Genomic DNA, 21,306 nt, shown 5'->3' on the forward strand with positions numbered 1-21,306 from the left:
GCTTCCTGATTGCCATGGTTTGCCACTACCTAAAACAACCACCCAATAATAAGAGCCATGGCCTCAACTGTAGACCTCGACCCAGCATGGTCAGTCCCCATCCCTATTCACTTCAGAGAGCCCCCAATATCTTCTGTAAACTTACCACTGCCAGACGACCAAGCCTGTCTCTAAGCCATCAAGACCCCAAATGTCTTGTAGCACTATTTATACCTTTCTGTAATCCGCCATCAAGCACCTCTCTGCAGAAAGAAATGATTCACTTTCGCAAGTTGATGCTGGAGACGCACCCATTCACCCTTACCCAAGGAAGAAAACCACTTTATGAACCCTCCCACTGCAGAGACAGCCTGTGCAAGAGCCTCTAAGAGTATATTAAATAGTGAAGCCCTCATAAAGCAGCTGTATTCAGCTGGGGGTCGGGCACACTCAGAGGCTCTGCAGTTTCTGTGTGTGGCTTTTAACTTAAAGTCTCTTATAAGAGCAGAGTTTTCTTTCTTGCTATTTCCATGCTCTGGTTCTTTAAGGATGCTTTAAAGATATGCCTTGGAGGGAATATTTTCCTCCACTCTGGGGTACAGTTTTTCTAGAGAAGATTACAGAAGAGATTCTGCTCTATTCCTGCAGGTGTACACAGCACCAAAGGCCTCTGTGAGCAAGGGATTTAGGCACAGGCTCTCAAGATCAAAGGGAAGTCCTGCCTGGAGTCAGGCTTTTCCATACTTCCAACCAGCCTCCAAAGGGGAATTTTAGAAAATCCAGATGTGAGCAACTCCCACCTACCTGAGTCCCTCTGCTAAAGTTCCCTCTTAGATCGAATCCTCCCAATAGCCCTAGGAAGGAGCTACCCTGGTTAGAGTCACTCAGGCTCAGAGAGGCAAGCAGCCTGCCCCAGGCTCTGCAGCTAGCAGGGCAGTGTGCTGGCACCAGGCCATCTGGCTCCGGAGGGAAAAGCTGTCCTCAACCCCAATGCCCAGGGTTCTTCCTACCCGCATCACCAATGTGGCCAGAGAAGGGACTGCCCCCGCATGTTTCCCTTCCAGGGGAAGAGGGTACTAACAGGACATTTGCACTTGTTCGGCTGCATCTGCATCCTCAAATTCTAACTTGCCAGTTAGTCTAGAAAACAGCGAGGATATAGAACTCATGTCTTATCTTTGAAACAGGCAGGATCGGGGCAGGGATCTCTTGCCCTTTTTCCTCCATGCTCACCATCCAGACACAGACTCGCCCCTTTCTAGCTGGCATGGGCCTCAGAGAAAGAGATCATAAGCATTATAAACGGAGAAGCAGCTGAAGGGCCTCTCGCCTTCCTCCGTAATCATTTCCAGCGATGAGTGCATGTTACAAGAGCATAAACTAGGAACATTTGTAACTCCACTGCGTTTGGGTTGAAATCATAGATTATTTGTTTATGAAGACATCCCCTGCAGAATGATAGATCTTATTACTAGGCTATTAGATCACTGAAGGATTATAATAAAGGGAAAAGGCAGGGGATGTAATTGTTTAGGACAAATGACAGATTCCCCACCCCTGGAAGCGACCTCTGACCTCAGTTCTTCCCCTCCCAGGTTTGGCTTCATCTTCAATAAGTCTGACCCTGCAGTCCACAAGGTGGACCTGGAAACAATGATGCCCCTCAAGACCATCGGCCTGCACCACCATGGCTGCGTGCCCCAGGCCATGGCGCACACCCACCTGGGCGGCTACTTCTTCATCCAGTGCCAACAGGACAGCCCCATCTCTGCTGCCCGACAGCTGCTCGTTGACAGTGTCACAGACTCTGTGCTTGGCCCCAATGGTGATGTAACAGGCACCCCACACACATCCCCCGACGGGCGCTTCATAGTCAGCGCTGCAGCTGACAGCCCCTGGCTGCACGTGCAGGAGATCACGCTGCAGGGCGAGATCCAGACCCTGTATGACCTGCAAATAAACTCGGGCATCTCAGACTTGGCCTTCCAGCGCTCCTTCACTGAAAGCAATCAGTACAACATCTATGCGGCTCTGCACACGGAGCCGGACCTGCTGTTCCTGGAGCTGTCCACGGGGAAGGTGGGCATGCTGAAGAACTTAAAGGAGCCACCCACAGGGCCATCCCAGCCCTGGGGGGGTGCCCACAGAATCATGAGGGACAGTGGGCTGTTTGGACAGTACCTCCTCACACCAGCCCAAGAGTCACTGTTCCTCATCAATGGGAGACAAAACACGCTGCGGTGTGAGGTGTCAGGTATAAAGGGGGGGACCACAGTGGTGTGGGTGGGTGAGGTATGAAGGGCCCAGAGTAGAGCCCTGGGCCAAGGAGCACCCCCTAGTCCTGACACTGCAGCCCCAAGCAGGTGCGCTGTACATTTTTACAGACAAAAGCAAAAACCTGTACTCGCTTTGTGGTTCAACACTGGTCTCCTTGCAAGTTTCCTAGTATAAGGTATGCGCTGCTACCAAGATTGGGGTTTTTTTGTTAGGAAGTATGATTTATGCCTTGAGCTACGATGAGAACACATGCTGCTGTGTAAAGGGATCATTTCTGTGCCAAGCTGCACACCGTGTGACCTGGGGACATCATGGAACCAAGGGATCCTGCTCTCCAAGCAGACACCTCTGTCGGTTGCCTTCACATAGTCATTGTCCCTTACCGCCAGACCCAGCCGGACTCTGCCCTAACGGAGTGGCCCGGAAGCAGAGGCCGACCAGGAGCAGGGGCCTCCCTCCCGAACTGAAAGCCCATCTGTCCTCGCGTGGGACTGCATCTTCTCCCTCGCAGCTGCTTCTTGCTTTTCTTTCCATTTGACTTGCTGTAAGCCTGAGGGAGAGCCAACAAGACTTACTGCATCTTGGGGGATGGGGAAATCACTCACTTTATTTTGGAAATTTTTGATTAAAAAAAATTTTATAATCTCAAATGCTAGTAAGCAGAAAGATGCTCTCCGAGGTCCAACTATATCCTTCCCTGCCTTAGGCCGAGTCTCGGGGCGGGGGTCACAACCCCACATTCCACAACCAGAAAGAACAATGGTCATCTAAGAATACCAGCCGTGTCAACTATTGCCACCCTGCTTCTCCAAGAGCAGACCAGGCCACCTCTTCCATAAGGACTTGGTTCTGTGTCGGGACCCCAAAAAACCAGAACAAGTTCTGTGTGCCTCCTTTTCAGCACAGAAGGGAGACATCTCATTAGTCAGGTCCGGTACCCCAGATTCAGGGCAGACTGGGCTTGCCTGGCAAGGTATGGGTGGCCTCCAGGCTCAATGCAGAAACCCCAAGGACACGAGTGGGGCCAGTTGAGTTCCTGAAGCTATACCTTTTCAAAACAGATTTTGTTTTCCTACCTGTGGCCCATCCACTCATCTCTGGTACCCCATCCCCGCATCAGCACTGCGGAGAGAACACATTTCAGCGAGGGTTTTCTTACCCACATTCACCAATCGATACACACACACACTGCAGAACCCAGAACAGAAGGCCACAGGCTGGCACTACTGCATTCTCCTTACATGTCTCAGGCTGTGGTGACTCTCACGTGGGCATCGAAGAAGTACAACCCACACAGCCCTCTGAAGACCGCCTAGATCAGAGACTCAGCAAAAACAGGCTCGCCTTCCCTCTTCCGCATATGAGTGGAACTTACATGTGTCCTGGTATGAAAGATCATTTTGCAAGCCACACGGGTTGGGAGAGGTGGTCTCACCACAGACGTCTTTGCTAATTTGGCCACCTTCACCTACTGACATGACCAGGATTTTCCTTTCCCATTGAGGAACAAACTCTTTCAAGGAGAGGAAACCCCAGACTCTGTGTCACTCAACACACACAGCTCCTTTCACTCCTGCCTGACTGCCCAAGCCACCTGCATCCTCCGCCCCAGATCTCATGAGCTCAATCACTTGTATGTCTCACGTATCTTGGTCCACCAAATGCCTGTCCCCTGCTACTCCTGGGGGTGTGCCTAGACAGGTACATCTGTTTTTTATTTTAAAAGATATGCTATGTAGATATAAGTTGAGGAAGCTCATCTCAAAAGCCTAGAATGCAGTTTCACAGTAGCTGGGATGCATGGATGACCCATCTCACCCCCTTTTTTTTTTCTTGCCTCAATATCTTGATATGTTTACTCCCAATCTCCCATTTTTACCACTAAAATTCTCCAACTTTCATAAGCTTCTTTTTTTGGAAAAATTTCAATTGTATCAGCCCCTGACAGAAAAAGGATCTCTGAGCCTAAAGGAGGAAAATTCCCACCAACTACCAGGCCAGAACACGAGCCCCTCTGGGCAGCAGAATTCCTAAGTCAAAGACCAGTTCAACCCAAACTGGCCTTTTAAAATAATCAGGAGTGACGGAGTCAACTTCTGCAGCACCTGTTCCTCCCCCACTGTCCCTTCCATCTTGGAGTGTGTCTAAAAAGCGTAGCTGCCCTTCACTGTCCTCAGAGTGCATTTCCTGGAGACAGCAGGCTTAGGTCTCACTGACAGCATGCCAGACACAACTGAATCGAAGCAGGCCTGAAGCCGAGGTCAGGGTTTCAGGAGTCCAGCCCCAGGAGGCAAAGTCACCAATGCAGGGAGGTAAATGCCTTTTAGCAGAAAAACCAATAGAGTTGGTTGGGTAGGGAGTCAGGGGCAGGAGGAGGAGGAGGAGGAGGAATGCCAGATTAGCCTGCCTTTTCTCCCATACTTCACCCCAGAAGAGGTTCATGGGACACAGTTGGAAAGCCACTGGTAGGAAATGCCTCACTACAGGGCGGCCTCCTGTAGCAAGCCCAGCTGGTAATCCTAACGAACCCACAAGATCAATTCACAACTGATATCTTAGCTATTAAAGAAGTACTGACTTTACCAAAAGAATCATCAAGAAAGCTATTTATATAAACTCCCTCAGTCATTGTGAAATAAAATTAATTTTACAAAAATTTGATAGTTTTTTTTCCCAAAATGACAAATAATCTGCACCTGTGGTGACAGGAAGGCTTTGAAATAGAGGCCCTCGTTCTTCTGCTCCAGTGGGCAGAACCCTGCATAAAGGCTCTGGGTCCAAAAGCCCACCCAGGTAGCCCCAGACGGATGGCAAGAAGGGGGACTGTCAGCCTCTGGACGATGGCGCGACCCACCTGCATGAGGAGGGTTGATGGGCATCACACCCACGGCCAAAGCTATCATCCCAGCCTCACCAACACTGACCCAGCCCACCCTGCCTGGGGCTAGCCCAGGCTTATTTCTCCAGTCTCCAAGCCATTCGAGTGTCCTATTTTTCCCCAAGTTCCAGGAAGAAGCTAGAGGAGACTTGTAAATCCTGGCTGGAGCCAACTACTAACACCAAACTTCAGGTACTTTGACCTAGAGATAGACAGAAACTCAACCCCTACAATTCCCACCCCCAACCCAGACATCTCCCCATCTCCATCTGTCCAGACAAGGCTCCCCATTCCAGGTAGGCACTGGAAGCCAGCTTTCAACCCCAAATAAAGCAGAGAACGGCCTGCTGCCATAGAGATTGTGACTACTGAGTCTTCATTTAGGAAAGCAGCCAGGAGTTGGCTTTGTACGGCCACATCTTGTTTTCTGTTGACCAATAACCTGTGAACTAAAGAAGATTTCAGAACTGAGATGTGAAACAGATTCATTCTGGATATATTTTTCTACAAGGGGCTTAAAAAGTATAGTTGATTCATTTATCATGACGTGATTCATTCCATTATTACAGACAATGAACCATCTTCACTAGCAAATCCCACAACTCTCTCTCTCCCACTCTTCAACCCTCCTTTTCAGAAGCAAGCCTCCAGGAGAGCTGACACTACCACTCCCAGCTCCTTCCTATGCATCCACCAATCTACCTCACACTCGCCCCTGCACCCAGCACCCCCAGAATGCTACTCCCCTCCACCCCCAGCCAGGAGGCCAGGCAGGTAACAAGATTGCAGCACTGCCACAGAAGTCTTTGACAGCCTCCCCCACCCAGGACCCCAGGTTCCACTTCAAGTACAGTCAGAACCCATAGGGACACAGCCCCTTGCTGCCCAGAATCACACCCTCCAAACCCTCGCTTGCAGACCTTTGGAGTTAGATGACCAAGACTAGAGAGAGCTGGCTGGGAACTATCAGGGAAGTCAGGTGTCGTCCGGCAGGAATAGCGAGACCATGACATCTCAGCCAAGAATTATCTCTCGGAGGGCCCAAGCCCCTGCAGCCTCCCTCCAACTCCCTTTTTATTCTCCCCTCTTTCCTGTTCCATCCTGTGTCTCAGGCCCCCGCTCATGAGCCACTCCACAACAGCTCTACCATTCAAGGAGCAACTGACCTGACCGCTACACCAGCCCCTACCCTGTGGTCTTTGCCCGCGCCACTTTCCTGCTTTGGGGTACAAGCCAGAAGTCATTCATAGGCCAGATACTACTATGTGCTCCCAAACTGGCATGTAGGCAAAGAAATTTTGTCCAAGAAAGTCACTAGCTGCCTTGGTTTCTCTCCAAAATTATAGAGATCATAAAACAGAGATGCTTAAAAATTCAAGGGAAAAAAAATATACAGTGCCTATCTTCAGGGTGTGACTACAAGACCCCAAGTAGCCAGTGGAATGCAATCCACTCCCTGCTTTTATCTATACCAGGTTACCTGCTAAGTCACATGAGGATTTGAGCATCTTATTTGGGCATGCATGCTTCAGGCAGCAGCCACACAGCAGACCCTGGGACACAAACAAGCATTGTCCTGTGCATCCACATCCTCCTTTGGAGCTGTGGGCAACAAGTGGGGAAGCCTAATTTAACTAAATAACAATGTATGAAATTATGGAGAATACAAGAGCGGGGATTATCCTCCAAAATTCACAGCGAGGCTTCTTCAGCCAGCACCAGAGTATTTAGCATGCACTTTAAAAAAAAAAAAAAAACCACAATTCATGCACGCTTCTTTCCAAGCTCATCTTTACATATATGGAACCAGCCCTTGCTCATGTGGCCCCAGAGAACATGGGCCATGCCCTAGAGGGCTTTCGAGGGCTCAGCCAGCACTCCACAAAGCAGTAACTATTGACTTACCCCTACACCAAGCTTGGCAACATGTGCTCAGCAGGATCAGAGATTGCTGCCCTTCAGAGGCATCCTCTTCAGGATCAGAGCTTTGTTTCTGAGTAAGAGCAACCAGTATTGGCTGGGTTGTGAGGCCCAAGAGCTCTAAATTGAGAAAATGCCCCAAACCTAAACCTTTATCCACTGCCCAGCATGACATCTGCCATAGGTTGAAGAGTTGTGGGTCCTGCACTACTTGGGAGAGGTGAGAGAAACAGGTTTGCAAGCCGCATACCACAGATCCACAGTTCCTGACTCCCTCCCTGCCTGGCTCCCGCGGCTGGCCGGCCCCCTCATCCTTCCTACCCTGGCCCCGTGGCTTCCTACCTTTCCGCTGCTTCTCATGCTTCCCAAAGGCTGTGTGAGATTATCTCAAAGCAGAACTGGGCATGGAGTTTTGCTGGCATGGTCACACACACCATTTCATGCTGTAGTGCAGCTGAGTGACCCTCAAGATGTGAAGCCACACACATCATTTGTCCTATCCGAGTCTCATGCTTCCCCACCTCAGAAAACTCTCAGATCTCTCATGTCAAGGCAGATTACATTATTTTGAACCATTGTGTAGCCTCCAAAATATATTTTCTGTAATCACCTGTATTTCTCAAAAGGCTTCCTGTAATTATTATACATGTGAATTTTTCCTTATTTATAAAATATATATAAATTATTTTTAATACATCAACTTTAGTAGAAATTTGTACCAACACAGTAACCATATGTGGCATTTGAAATAAGTTTGTGTTTACTTTGACCTATTACACAGTATTAAACACATGGTGTATTTATAGTACCACTTGATATAACCATGACTCCAAATTATCATGAACTGTTGTCATTGTAAATGCTCTTTTTTCTGAGGATTTTACAATAAAACTTGAGAAAAGTTACCTTTTTCTGGTGCCAGTCTGTTTGCAGTTGTTAAAGTGAGAACTGATTAAGGCGAAACCACTCTGCGTCCTTCTCCCACCTTTCCATCATAATTGCAGGTTCCTGCTGATCACAGTGCGATAGTCGTGCTCTGGCCCAGTCCAAAGAGTGGCTGGACAAAGGCAGGCACCCAGAAGTCTCTCTTCTCCATGTGGAAGTTTCAGCTCCCAAAATGCACAACCACATCCAGTTCAAAACTGCCCACCATCTGCCCTGGCAGGCACTAAAGATTCACTACAGCCCCAGACATGAATCCATTACCCCGCCCACTCTTGGCTGTCACTGGGGCAGACCTTCTAACTGAGACATAGAAAGTGGGAAGTGCCCAGTAATCACCAGGCTACTAACGGGGAGCCAGCACTGTGCCGGGTATGAGCGACAGAGGGCTGAACAAAGGAGACACAGTACCTGCCTTCAGCGAGCTTAAAGACAGCTATGCCATGACAGTATTAGGCAGGGCCCCTAGGGGGTGTGTGTATATGTGAAGAAAGAGACAGAAAGAGAGATCTCTTTTAAGGAATTGGCTCATGTGACTATGGAGGCTGGTAAGGCCAAAATTGGCCTGGTAGGCAGCAGCTGGAGACCCAGCGAAGAGTTGCAGTTTGAGTCCAGAGGCCACCTGCTGGCAGAATCCCCTCCTTAGGGGGAGGCCAGTCTTTTTCTATTACGGCCTTCAACTGATTGAATGGAGCTCACCTACATCACAGAGGGTAATCTGCTTTCCTCCAAGTCTACTGATTTAAGTGGTAATCTGAGCTGGGCATGGTGGCTGATGACTGTAATCCCAGCACTTTGAGAGGCCAAAGTAGGAGGATTGCTTGAGCCCAGGAGTTTGAGACCAGCCTGGGCAACATAGGGAGACTCCATCTCTACCAAAAAAAAAAATAATAATAATTAATTAGCCAGACATGGTGGTGTGCACCTGTGGTTCCAGCTACTTGGAAGGCTGAGGTGGGAGGATCCCTTGATCCCAGCAGTTAGAGGCTGCAGTGAGCCATGATCTCACCACTGCATTCCAGCCTGGGTAAGAGAGTGAGACACGGTCTCAAAAAACAAAACCCAAGAAATGAATGTTAATCTCATTTTTAAAATACCTTCACAGAATCATCTAGAGTAGTGTTTGACTAGACACCGGAGACCACGGCTGTCTTAATCTGTTCAGGCTGCTACAACAGAATACCACAGACTTTGTCGCTTATAAACTAATTTATTTCTCATCATTCTGGAGTTTGGGAGGCCCAAGATCAAGACAGCAACAGACTTGGTGTCTGGTCAGAGAGGCCACTTCCTGGTTCCTAGGCATCCATCTTCTCACTGTGTCCTCACATGGTGGAAGGGGCAAAGGAGTTTCCAGGAGCCTCTTTCTAAGGGCTCCAATCCCATTCACTCTCATACCCTAATCACCTCGCAAAGGCCCCACCTCCAAGTACCATCACATCGGGGGCTGGGTTTCAAGATATGAATTTGTGGAGAACACAAACATTCAGTCTTTAGCAGTGGCCTGGCCAAGCTGACATAACATTAATCATCACAGGGACATAAACAAGGTACAGCTCCCCATCTCTCCTGGAGGTGTAACCTACTACATGTGCCTAGCCCTGTGATAAGCACCTAATAAGCACCTGTTTTTAAACCTTACAACCACCCAACAAGGTATGTGTTATTATTATCCCCACTTTACAGAAGAGGAAGCTGAGGCTCACAGCAGCAGAGCCAGAATTCGAATCTACGTCTGTGGTCAGAACGCATACTGTAACTGCTGATCCTGCTGCCCGAGATATCCACCACCACGAAAATGTCTGAACTGCAGCTGCTCCAGCCTCACTTCCCTGCAGACCCCAGGAAGCACAGGCTACCTACAGCGGGGGCTTTGCTCTAACCTCCATCCCAAGAGAGCCAGCTTCCCAGACCGGTGTGGCAATCTGGAGAGTAGCCAGCAGATGGTCCCAGAGCCACAATTCTCAGTTAGCTAAGGCTGGATATGCCCAGAGCTAAAATTAATATTGTTTTAAAATCAAATGTATTTATGCAATAAATAGTACATCATTTTATCTGCAAGTCTAGGTGAGTATCATCTTTATGTGTAAACTTCCTTCCAAAGAAAATTAGTTTATGTTTCCTTAACTCTCACTTATCCAAGGCCACTGGCCATCGTCCCCATGTTCAGAGTTCCTCCCCTTGAACCAGAGTCTCGTGCCAAAGTGAAATCCAGTTACCAGGCAGGAGATATTGGTCAGCAGTGACCAGTGGAACTGGGCGGCCCAGGAAGAAGGGATGGGAAGTGACAGCCCCCAGGACCCACCCTGTATGCAATGCGGAGAATGCACTCCCAGCCAGAGCAACAACAGGGAGACTTTCAGCATCCCTGGGGCACAAGACAGAGAATGTGACTTATAGACCAGACCCTGGGGGAACCCTAAAAGGAGCCAGGCCCTGTGCTCCCACTGATCAGGCTTTCTGGAACCTGCAGGGCAATCTGGATCAGCACCTCCTGATGCACTGCTAGGTAAGCTCACTCACATTTCTTCAGGATATAAGAAAATGCATGCTGTATATTCTCATTTTATAAAAGAATACTGGAGTATGGGGGCAGGCGGAGTTGGGGGTGGGTGGCCTGGTGGTTCATGCCTGTAATCCTAGCACTACTTTGGGACGCCAAGGTGGATGGATCACCTGAGCCCAAGAGTTGGAGACCAGCCTGGGCAACATGACAAAACCCCATCTCCACAAAAAATACAAAAATTAGCTGGGTGTCGTGACACACACCAGTAGTCCCAGCTGAGGTAGGAGGATCACTTGAACCTAGGAGGTGGAGGTTGCAGTGAACCGAGATCACACCACTGCACTCCAGCCTGGGTGACAGAGTGAGATCCTGTCTCAAAAAAAAAAAAAAAAAAAAAAAAGTAGAATTCGGGGGTCAGGGGCAAGTGGGAATAGGCCAAAATGTTAAACACCGTGTTTTGGGATTGTAAGTGGATCTGGTTTTCCTCTACGTGTTTATTTCTAGTGTCTAGAACTTCTACAGTAAACTGTGTGTATCACTTCTGTGATCAAGATTAAGAGAAATCTGACATTGGCACTCACTCGTGAGCGGTACAGGTGCAACACAGACAGCATGGTTCCTCGTCCACCCTTGCTCCCTTTGCAGCAGTCAGGAACAAGGACTCATGTCTTTGGTGAATAGGGGCACCCTGAGGGGAGACTGTTATCTCCCAAGAGTGAGACACGATTACAGAGCCTGTAGATCCTACCCACTCCTTCCTGCACAAAGGAGGGGAGGAAAACAAAACAGATGAGCCGAAGAAGATGGACTCATTCCTGCATCCAGGCAAGAATTCCCCTTGGGCTACCACCAAGTATGTAAGTGCCTCACCAACTTCTACCTCAGAAACAATGGTCAGACTTCCCTTCCTCTTCAGGGGGAAGATTAAATCATTCCGAACAATTTTACCACTAAAAGCACGGAATAAAAAATTTTAAAGAACATCATCCAGGAGGTGAGGAAAGCATGGAGAAGTGAGCGCCCAGAGACAGGGGCAGGGCAGGGAGCTGCTTCTCTCCCAACAGCGCTTGCCTCTCCACACACACTTGGGCTTTCCTTCCAGTGGCCTCAAAGGGAAATGGGGGCAAGAGTTACAGGTGGGCAAAGAGTTCTTACACTTGGCACCGAAAGCATGATCCATAAAAGGAAAATTTGATACACTGGACCTCATCAAAATTTCACATTTTTGCTCTGTAAAAGATCCTGTTAAAACAATGGAAAGACAACATTCTAGGAGAAAATACCTGCAAACCACATATCCAACAAAGGCCTAGTATCTAAAATACATGACGAGCTCACAAAACTCACAGTAAAATAACAAACAATTCAATGAGAAGATAGGCAAAAAAAAAAAAAAAGAAAAAAGCCAGGTGCAGTGGCTCATACCTATAATCCCAGCACTTTGGAGGCAGAGGTGGGCAGATCACTTGAGGTCAGGAGTTCAAGACCAGCCTGGCCAACATGACGAAACCCCATCTCTACTAAAAACACAAAAATTATCCAGGCGTGGTGGCATGTACCTGTAGTCCCAGCCACTTGGGAGGCTGAGACAGGAGAATTGCTTGAACCCCGGAGCTGGACGTTGCAGTGAGCTGAGATCGCACCACTGCACTCCAGCCTGGGTGAAAGCACGAGACCTTGTCTCAGATAAAAAAAAAAAAAGAAAGAAAAAAGACAACGGGCAAAAAGAATTCTTAAGCAGATATTTCACCAAAAAGGATACATAGATGTTAAATAAGCACATGTAAAGAAATTTAACATTATCAGCCATTAGGGAAATGCACATTAAAAACACAATGAGATGCCACTACACACCTATTACAATTGTGAAAATACTACTCTGATAAAACAAATAGTGACAAAAAACACTGCCGAGGCTGCAGAAAAACTGGGTCACTCATGCATGTCAGATGGGAATATAAAAAACGGTACAGACTCTCTGAAAAACGGTTTGGCATTTTTTTAAAAAAATCAGCATTTAACTATCATTTGATTCAATAATTGCACTTTTGGGCATTTATCCCACAGAAATACTTACCTTCACATAAAAACCTCTATACAAATGTTCATTGCAGCTTTACTCATATCAGACTAAAATGGGAAACAATCTAGATGTTCTTCAATGGGTGAAGAGTCAAACTGCAGTCTATTCATACCACGGAATATCACTCAGCAATGAAGAGGAATGACTTAGTGATAGACACAACGGCCTTGAGTGACTCTCCAGAGAATTACATTGAGTGAAAAAGCCAATACCAAAATATTGCATACTGTACATGATTCCATTCCAAGATTACATACTGTATATATGTATATACCATTCCTGAAACGGCAAAATTGTAGAAATGAAGAACCGATTAATGATCATCAGGGATGCAGAAGGGGGATGCAGTGGGAGGGACCTGGGTGTGGCTATAAAAGGATAACATGTGAGATCCTGTGGCAACAGAAATGCCCCGTATCTTGACTGTGTCAATGTCAGTATCCTGGCTGTGATCTTGTACTATGGTTTTGCAAGATGTTACTTCTGGAGGAAATTGAGCATGAGTACACAGGATCTTGCTATAGCATTTCTTATAACTGCATGTGAATCTGTAATTATTTCAAAAGAAAAAACAAAAACCTCCAGGCCCAGATGGTGTCACCAGTGAATATTATCAAACATTTAAGGCAGATGTAACACCAATTTTACACAAACTCTTCCAGAAAATAGAAAGGGATGAAAAAAATCCCCAACTCAGGTTGCAATACTAGAAAATAAGAACAACCCCAGAAAGGGACAATTACAAGCCTATTTTACTCATAATGTCAATACCAATATGCTAAACAAAATATCAGCAAACTAAACCCCCCCAGCAATTTAGAAAAAAGGATAGTGCATTATGTGTAAGTTAGATGAATCCCAGAAATGCAAAGTTGATTTAACATTAGAAAAAAAAAATTGATGTAATTCACCACATTATCAGCTGAAAGGAAAAGTATATGAGCATCTCAAGAGATGTAGAAAAAGCATTGAGAAAATCCTAAATTCATTCATATTCATGATTTCCTCTAAGCAAAGTAGAAACAGAAATTGTCTTAATTATTAGAGATGAAGGTCTATAGCAAACATGCTTCACTGAAGTAAAAATATTAAAGTAAAACATTGAGAGTGCCCCCTTTTAGACCGGGAATAAGGCAAGGATCCACTATGGCCACTTTGACTTAGCACCGTACACTGTAGTCCTAGCCAGATCAATAAAGTAAGAAATAGAAACAAAAGGTGTAAGAATTGGAAAGAAACAAAACTATATAATTGTGTATGTAAAAAATTCAAATGAGGGGGCTGGGTTAGGTGGCTCATTCCTATAGTCCCAACACTTTGGCAGGCTAAGGCGGGAGGATTGCTGGAGGCCAGGAGCTCCAGACCAGCCTGGGCAACAAAGCCAGACTCAGTCTTACAAAAAATTTTAAAATTAGCTGGGCATGGTGGCACATGCCTGTAGTCCCAGGTACTTGGAAAACTTGCTTAAGCCCAGTGAGGCTTCAGTGAGCTATAATTGTGCCACTGCATGCCTGGGCGACAGAGCAAAACCCTATCTCTACAAAAATTAAAATGAATATACGAGATACATTATTAAAATCAGCAACAGAGTTTAGCAAGGTTGATGATGAAAAATTAATACAACAAACATAATTATATTTTTCCATAACAGCAACAGTTTAAACGAATTTTTTTAAAATACCATTATAATAACATTTTTAATAGGAATAAAATCAATAAAGATATACAAGATCTCTCTAAAGAGAATTCTAGAACTTTGAGAGACATTAAAAACATTAAATTGAAAGATATACCATGTTGATTGGAAGATTTAATAATATAACAATGTTAATTTATCCCAAACTGATTTAGAGAATAATTGCAATCCCAATTTTTTTTTTTTTTTTTTTTGAGACGGAGTCTCGCACTGTCGCCCAGGCTGGAGTGCGGTGGTGCGATCTCGGCTCACTGCAAGCTCCACCTCCCAGGTTCACACCATTCTCCTGCCTCAGCATCCTGAGTAGCTGGGACTACAGGTGCCCACCCAATTACAATTTTAAGAAAGGATGCTAATTCTAAAATTTATATGGAAGTTTAAAATGTCAAAAATAGCTAAGAAATTCTTGAAGAAAAATGTCTGAGAAGGGCTGGGCATGGTGGCTCACGCCTGTAATCCCAGCACTCTGGGATGCCAAGACAGGTGGATCACTTGAGCTCAGGAGTTCAAGACCAGCCTGGGCAACATGGCAAAACCTCATCTCTACCAAAACTACAAAAATTAGCCAAGTGTGGTTGTGTGCTCCTCTAGTCCTAGCTACTCAGGAGGCTGAGATGAGAGGATGGCTTGAGTCTGGGAGGCGGAGGTTGCAGTGAGCCAAGATTGTACCACTGCACTCCAGCCTAGGTAACAGAGTGAGACCCCATCTGGAAAAAAAAAAAAGAAAGAAAGAAAGTTTGGGAGGACTTACTCTATCAAATACAAGACTTAATATAAAGTTATAATAATTAAGACAGTATATAACTGAGCAACATTAGACAAACAGATCAATGAAACAATATAGGAATCAGAAACAAATATAAGTATATATGAAAATGTTATCTATAGCAGAGGTAGCACTCCAGATTGGTGGGGAAAAGACAAACTTTTTCAATAAATGTTGCTGGAATACATACACCAGGGTACATGTTCATAATAGCCATTGCAGCATTTGTTGTAATAGCAAAGGCTGGAAACAATGCAAATATCCTTCAGTAGCAGAACAAAGAAAAAAACGATACGTTTATATAATGGAATACAGCAATGAAAATGAACTAAGTACAGCTACACAAAACATTACAAATAAGTCTCACAAACATAATGTCAAACAAAAGGGTAGACACAGCTCAAAAACAGACAAAATTAAACTGTCCTTTATCACAGACACATATAAGTAACAAAACTATGAAGAGAGGCAAGAAAATGGTTATCCCAAAAGTCAGAATCATGAGAAAAGAGAAGAGATTACTACTAAGAAGAGGCACAAAGAGAGGTTCTTGGGTGTTTACAATGTTCTATTCCTTGGCCTGGTAGTAATTATAATTATTCACGGAACTGTGCATTTATGTTATATGTACTTTGTGCATTGTGTTATATCTTATATTAAAATGTTTATTAAAAGACTTCCGTTTCTGGCAATATCATGAACCATGTTTAAAAAAAAAAAAATCCACTACTACCCAGAAATGCTGGAGAGAAGAAAACAAATACCTTTAAAAATGTACAGCCAAGAAAAACAAAAACTACAAAAAACAAAAAAGAGAAAGATAAATACAAGAAAGTATGAACAAATTGGGGCTTGGGTTGTGATACACAAGTGTCAATAGAGATAAAACCTCAGACCCAAGCGAGGTGAAACATTGTCAACTGAGATTCCTGAATAAACCTGAGACACTCAAAGGAATTTATCTTCAGGGAAAGAGTGATCTAGAGAAAAATTTACCCATTAGCTCAGGGAAACCAGTAAAAGTATGAAAAAGTATCAGAAAAAACTGTGACTGTTACTCTGCCATAATAAGGAGTGAAATACTGATTCATGCTACAACCTGAATGAACCTTGAAAACCTTATGCTATGTGAAAGAAGACAGGCACAGCAGTAGGGCATGTGTTGTATGAGTGCATTTATATGAAGTGCCCAGAATAAGCAAATCTACAGAGACAGAGAGATTCATGGCTGCCAGGGGCTGGTGGAGAGGAAAATGGAGATTGACAGCTAACTATAGTATTTCTTTGTCAGATGAAAATATTCTGGAAAAAGATTGTGGTGATTATGGCACAACTGTGTGAATAAACTATAACCAGCATTGAATTGTATACTTTAAAATGATAGATTTTATGGTATGTGAATTATATCTCAATAAAATATACATAAATTTTTTAAACAATGGATTAGAAATACACACCAAGTAATAATTTTTTAAAAACAAACTGTTGTAGTCATATTAATACCTGACAATAGACTTTAAGGCAAACAGCAGCAATAAAGAGAGTTACTATGTGATAAAAGTGTCCACTCACCAGGCAGATAAAACAAATTCTAAAAACATAGCCTCAAAATATATAAAGCAAAATTGATAGTGTTACGAGGAACTAACAAATCTATCATCACAGCAGAGAGAGAAAGAGCATCATAGCTCTCTCAATAATTGTCTTGAACAAATAAAAACTGATAAAAATGGCCGGACACAGTGGCTCATGCCTGTAATCCCAGCAGTTTGGGTGGCCGAGGCAGGTGGATCACTTGAGGTCAGGAGTTCGAGAACAGCCTGGCCAACATGGCAAAACCCCGTCTCTACTAAAAATACAAAAATTAGCTGAATGTGGTGGCACGTCTGTAATCCTAATGCGCCTGTAATAGTAGCATCCCTACTCAGTAGGCTGAAGCACAAGATTCACTTGAACCCAGGAGGCAGAGGTTGCACCGAGCCAAGATTACACCACTGTACTTAATTAAAAAAAAAAAAAAGCTGATGAAAATACAGAAGATTTGAGCCACACAATAAGCTTGATCCATAGATGTATATAGAACCTTACATATAGAATTTAGAAAAAAATACAATTTTTTTCAAACTCACATGAAACTATACAAAAAACTAACCATTTACTAGGTACAATGCCAAAGAAAATTTCCAATAACTACCACAGAATCAAAATCATAGAGCATATTATCTGACCACAATGCAATAAAATAGAAATCAATGACTAAAAAGCTGACCAAAGAATCTCCATAAATTTGGAGACTTAAATGTGTAATTATGCTGGATGCAGTGGCTCATGCCTGTAATCCCAGCGCTCTGGGAGGCCAAAGCAGGCGGATCACTTGAGGTCAGGAGTCTGAGACCAGCCTAGCCAACGTGGTAAAACCCCATCTCTACTAAAAATACAAAAATTAGCTGGGCGCAGTGGCACGCACCTGTAGTCCCAGCTACTCGGGAGGCTGCAGCAGGAGAATCGCTTGAACCCGGGAGGTGGAGGCTGCAGTGAGCCGAGATCGTGCCACTGCACTCCAGCCTGGGCGACAAAGCAAGACTCCACCTCAAAAAAAAAAGTATAATTAATCCAGAACTCAAAGAAGAAATCATAATGGAAATTAGAAAGTATTTCCAGTTAAATTGCCAGACATATAACTATACATATACATACATATATCTTGATATACATAGATAGATCAAATCATAAATATACTAGTTGATATATTAGAGATATAGATCAGAGCTTTATACTGCACATGAAGTAATAGAAATGTATACATTACAAAAGAATGCCTACATTAGAAAAGAATAGAAGGCTAAATATCAGAGATCTGAGCATTTAATTCAAGAAATTACAAGAAGAACAGCAGAGTAAAACCAAAGAAAGTAGAAGGCCAAAAATAGAGTAGGAAGAGGAGACATTTTAAAAGTAGAAAACAAATTATAAAAAGGATTGAAAAAAACAAGAGCTGACTCTTTGCAAAAACTAATAGAATAAAAAAAAAACTAATAGAACAGCAAATGCACAGCAGGACTGATCAGGAAAAAGACTATAAACAATATTAGGTATGAACAAGAAGACACAGTTTTCACAGATTAAGCAAAGATGTTTTAAAACAAAAGATCACTATGAACAACGTTATGCAATTCACATAAAAACCTAAATGAAATGCACCATTTCCTAGAAAAAATGGTTTGCCAAAACAAACTCAAAAAGGAATGGAAAACCCAGATAAGTTTATAAAAGGAAGCAAATCAATAGTTAATCTACACACAAAAACAAAAGCACTAGGCTCAGACAGTTTAAGAGGCAATTCTATATTACATAAAATGTTTCAGCAAATAGAAAAGGAAAAGCTCCTCAATTCATTTTATGATACTAGTAAACCATGAAACAAATGCCATATGAGAACAGTAAAAGAAATGAAAATTATGGGCCAATCTTACTTAAGAGCAATAGATAGAAAAATTCTAAATAAAATCCTAGCAAATCAGATTTTAGAATACCTCGTGATCAAGAAGGGAATATCCCAGTCATACAAGTGTAGCTCAACTTTAGAAAATCTATTAATGTAATTCACTTCATTAACACATTAAAGAAGAAAAATTTGTGATCACCTCAGCAGATACGGAAAAAACATTTGATAAACACTTGATAAAATTCAATACCCATTCATCACTTAAAAACAGGTGGTGGCTCACACCTGTAATGCCAGCACGTTGGGAGGCTGAGACCAATGGAATGCTTGAGCTCAGGAGTTCAAGACCAGCCTGGGAAACATAGCAAAACCCCGTTTCTACAAAAAAATTAAAAAATTAGCCAGGCATGGTGGCGCACACACCTGTAGTCCCAGCTACTCAGGAGGCTGAGGAGGGAGCATTGCTTGAGCCTGGGAGGAGGGGGTTGCAGTAAGCTGAGATTGCACCACCATACTCCAGCCTGGGCAACAGAGCAAGAGCCTGTCAGGAAATAAATAAACAAAAATAAAAAATAAACTCCTGCCAGGTGCAGTGGCATGCACCTGTAATCCCAGCTACTCGAGAGGTTGAGGCAAGAGGAGCCCTTGACCCTGGGACTTCAAGTCCAGCCTGAGCAACACAGCAAGACCCCCCCTTTAATAAAAACACACACACTCCTAATAAATTAGGAATAGATGGTAATTTCCTTAGGAAATAAGTCAGATTTGAGAATTCCCTCCAGTAATGATCTTTGGATGAGACTGCTGGCACTTGAAACTGAGTGGGCAGAGCAACCTCCCAATGCCTACCTGGCAGCTTTTAATCGTTGCTACTGACCAGGCATGGCTATGTATCTCCTCTTCCTTTTTCCGAATACAAATTCTTTTTTTTTTTTTTTTTTTTTTTTTTTATTATACTTTGGGGTTTTAGGGTACATGTGCACAATGTGCAGGTTTGTTACATATGTATCCATGTGCCATGTTGATTTCCTGCACCCATTAATTCGTCATTTAGCATTAGGTGTATCTCCTAATGCTGTCCCTCCCCCCTCCCCCCACCCCACAACAGTCCCCGGAGCGTGATGTTCCCCTTCCTGTGTCCATGAGTTCTCACTGTTCAATTCCCACCTATGAGTGAGAACATGCGGTGTTTGGTTTTTTGTCCTTGCGATAGTTTACTGAGAATGATGTTACTATGCAGCCGAATACAAATTCTTATCGTGCTTTTTCCTGTGCTCGCAACACCACTGGTCATTCACTGGGGGCACTGGGGGGTGGGGGGGCTGGGACTTGTCTTTTGAGTTCATGGATCCCCACATGACAAGAAACTACGTCAGGACTTAAAGGAGAGGCCTGCACATCACCTAGAGTTTGATTTGAAAGCAGGCATCAGTAGTGCACACCACTTCCAGGCCTAGCCCATGAAATCCTACTCTGCCAGAGACAGGGTCTCACTCTGTTACCCACACTGGACTGTAGTGGCGCAATCTTGGCTCACTACAGCCTCGACCTCCCAGGTTCAAGCAATCCTCCTGCCTCAGCCCCTCATGTAGCTAGGATTACAGTTACCTATCGCCATGCCTAGCTAATTTTTGTGTTCTTTTGTAGAGACAGGATTTCCCAGGCTGCTCTGGAACTCCTGGGCTCAAGTGATCCACCCACCTTGACCTCCCAAAGTGCTGGAATTATAGGCAGGAGCCACCATGCCCAGCCCACTTATGTGATCTTTTGGAGACTGGCCACCCATCAGCAATACAAGTTTTGAAATTTAATTGAGCAAGAAATAAACTTATTATAGACACTGCGATTCTGATGCTTGTTATAGCCACTATTAATATTATCTTAATTAACAGAGGTCACAAAACAATACATCACATTTAAGGTGAAATGTTAAACCCACTCGCTTTAGAGTCAACGACAAATCAAGGATGCCTCCCTCCTTTCAGTATGGAACTGGAGGTCCTAGCAAGTGTAGTAAGGTAGAGAGACAGATGGACAGATGGCAAGCATAAGAACTGCATAAGAAAAATTTAAAATATCATTATTTACAGTGGATGTAAATGCATACAAAATCCAAGAGTTTCTGAAGATACACTATTAAGAACTAATAAGAGTTTGGTAACTTTGCCAACAGATATAGAAAAGTCGGTTGTGATCTTATATAATAGCAACAATTAGAAAATATAATTTTTAAGTAATACATAATGTATAATAGCACAAAACTACAACATACCAAAAAATAAATCTAACCCAAAAATTACACAGGTGTTTTATGGAGAAAATTATTTGTTTATAAAAGACATTTTAAAGGCTTATGTAAATGATGATATGGCCGGGCATGGTAGCTCACGCCTGTAATCCCAGTACTTTGGGAGGCCAAGGCGGGTGGATCACCTGAGATCAGAAGTTTGAGACCAGCCTGACCAACGTGGCAAAACCCCGTTTCTACTAAAAATACAAATATTACCCAGGCGTGGTGGCAGGGGCCTGTAATCCCAGCTCCTCGGGAGGCTGAGGCAGGAGAATCGCTTGAACCAGGGAGGCGGAGGTTGCAGAGTGAACCAAGATCACACCATTGGACTAGAGCCTGGGCGACAAGAGTGAAACTCTGTCTCAAAAAACTAAATAAATAAAAATTTTTAAATGATGATATATGTTATGTTCATGACTAGGAAGGCCTAGTATCCTAAAGATAGAAGTTTTCCCCCAAATTAATCTATAAATGTTATGTACAGTAACACACCACTTAAGGACAGGGATGTGTTCTGAGAAATG

At 44.1% G+C, this 21,306-nt stretch overlaps 1 protein-coding gene across 5 annotated transcripts in view; it reads left to right on the forward strand.

The window, feature by feature from the left end:
- Window positions 1-7,965, forward strand: part of FSTL4 (follistatin like 4) — a 421,165-nt gene extending 413,200 nt beyond the window's left edge. For all 5 annotated transcript variants that reach the window (XM_055233411.2, XM_063611586.1, XM_055233409.2 and 2 more), the window contains exon 16: window positions 1,575-7,965. In XM_055233411.2, coding sequence (XP_055089386.1) covers window positions 1,575-2,277 — 703 coding nt within the window. In that variant the 3' untranslated portion in view covers window positions 2,278-7,965. The remainder of the gene's footprint in view (window positions 1-1,574) is intronic.
- Window positions 7,966-21,306: the final 13,341 nt, after the last annotated feature.

This window comes from Symphalangus syndactylus, chromosome 11 (assembly GCF_028878055.3).
Source record: "Symphalangus syndactylus isolate Jambi chromosome 11, NHGRI_mSymSyn1-v2.1_pri, whole genome shotgun sequence".
Classification (NCBI taxonomy): Eukaryota; Metazoa; Chordata; class Mammalia; order Primates; family Hylobatidae; genus Symphalangus; species Symphalangus syndactylus.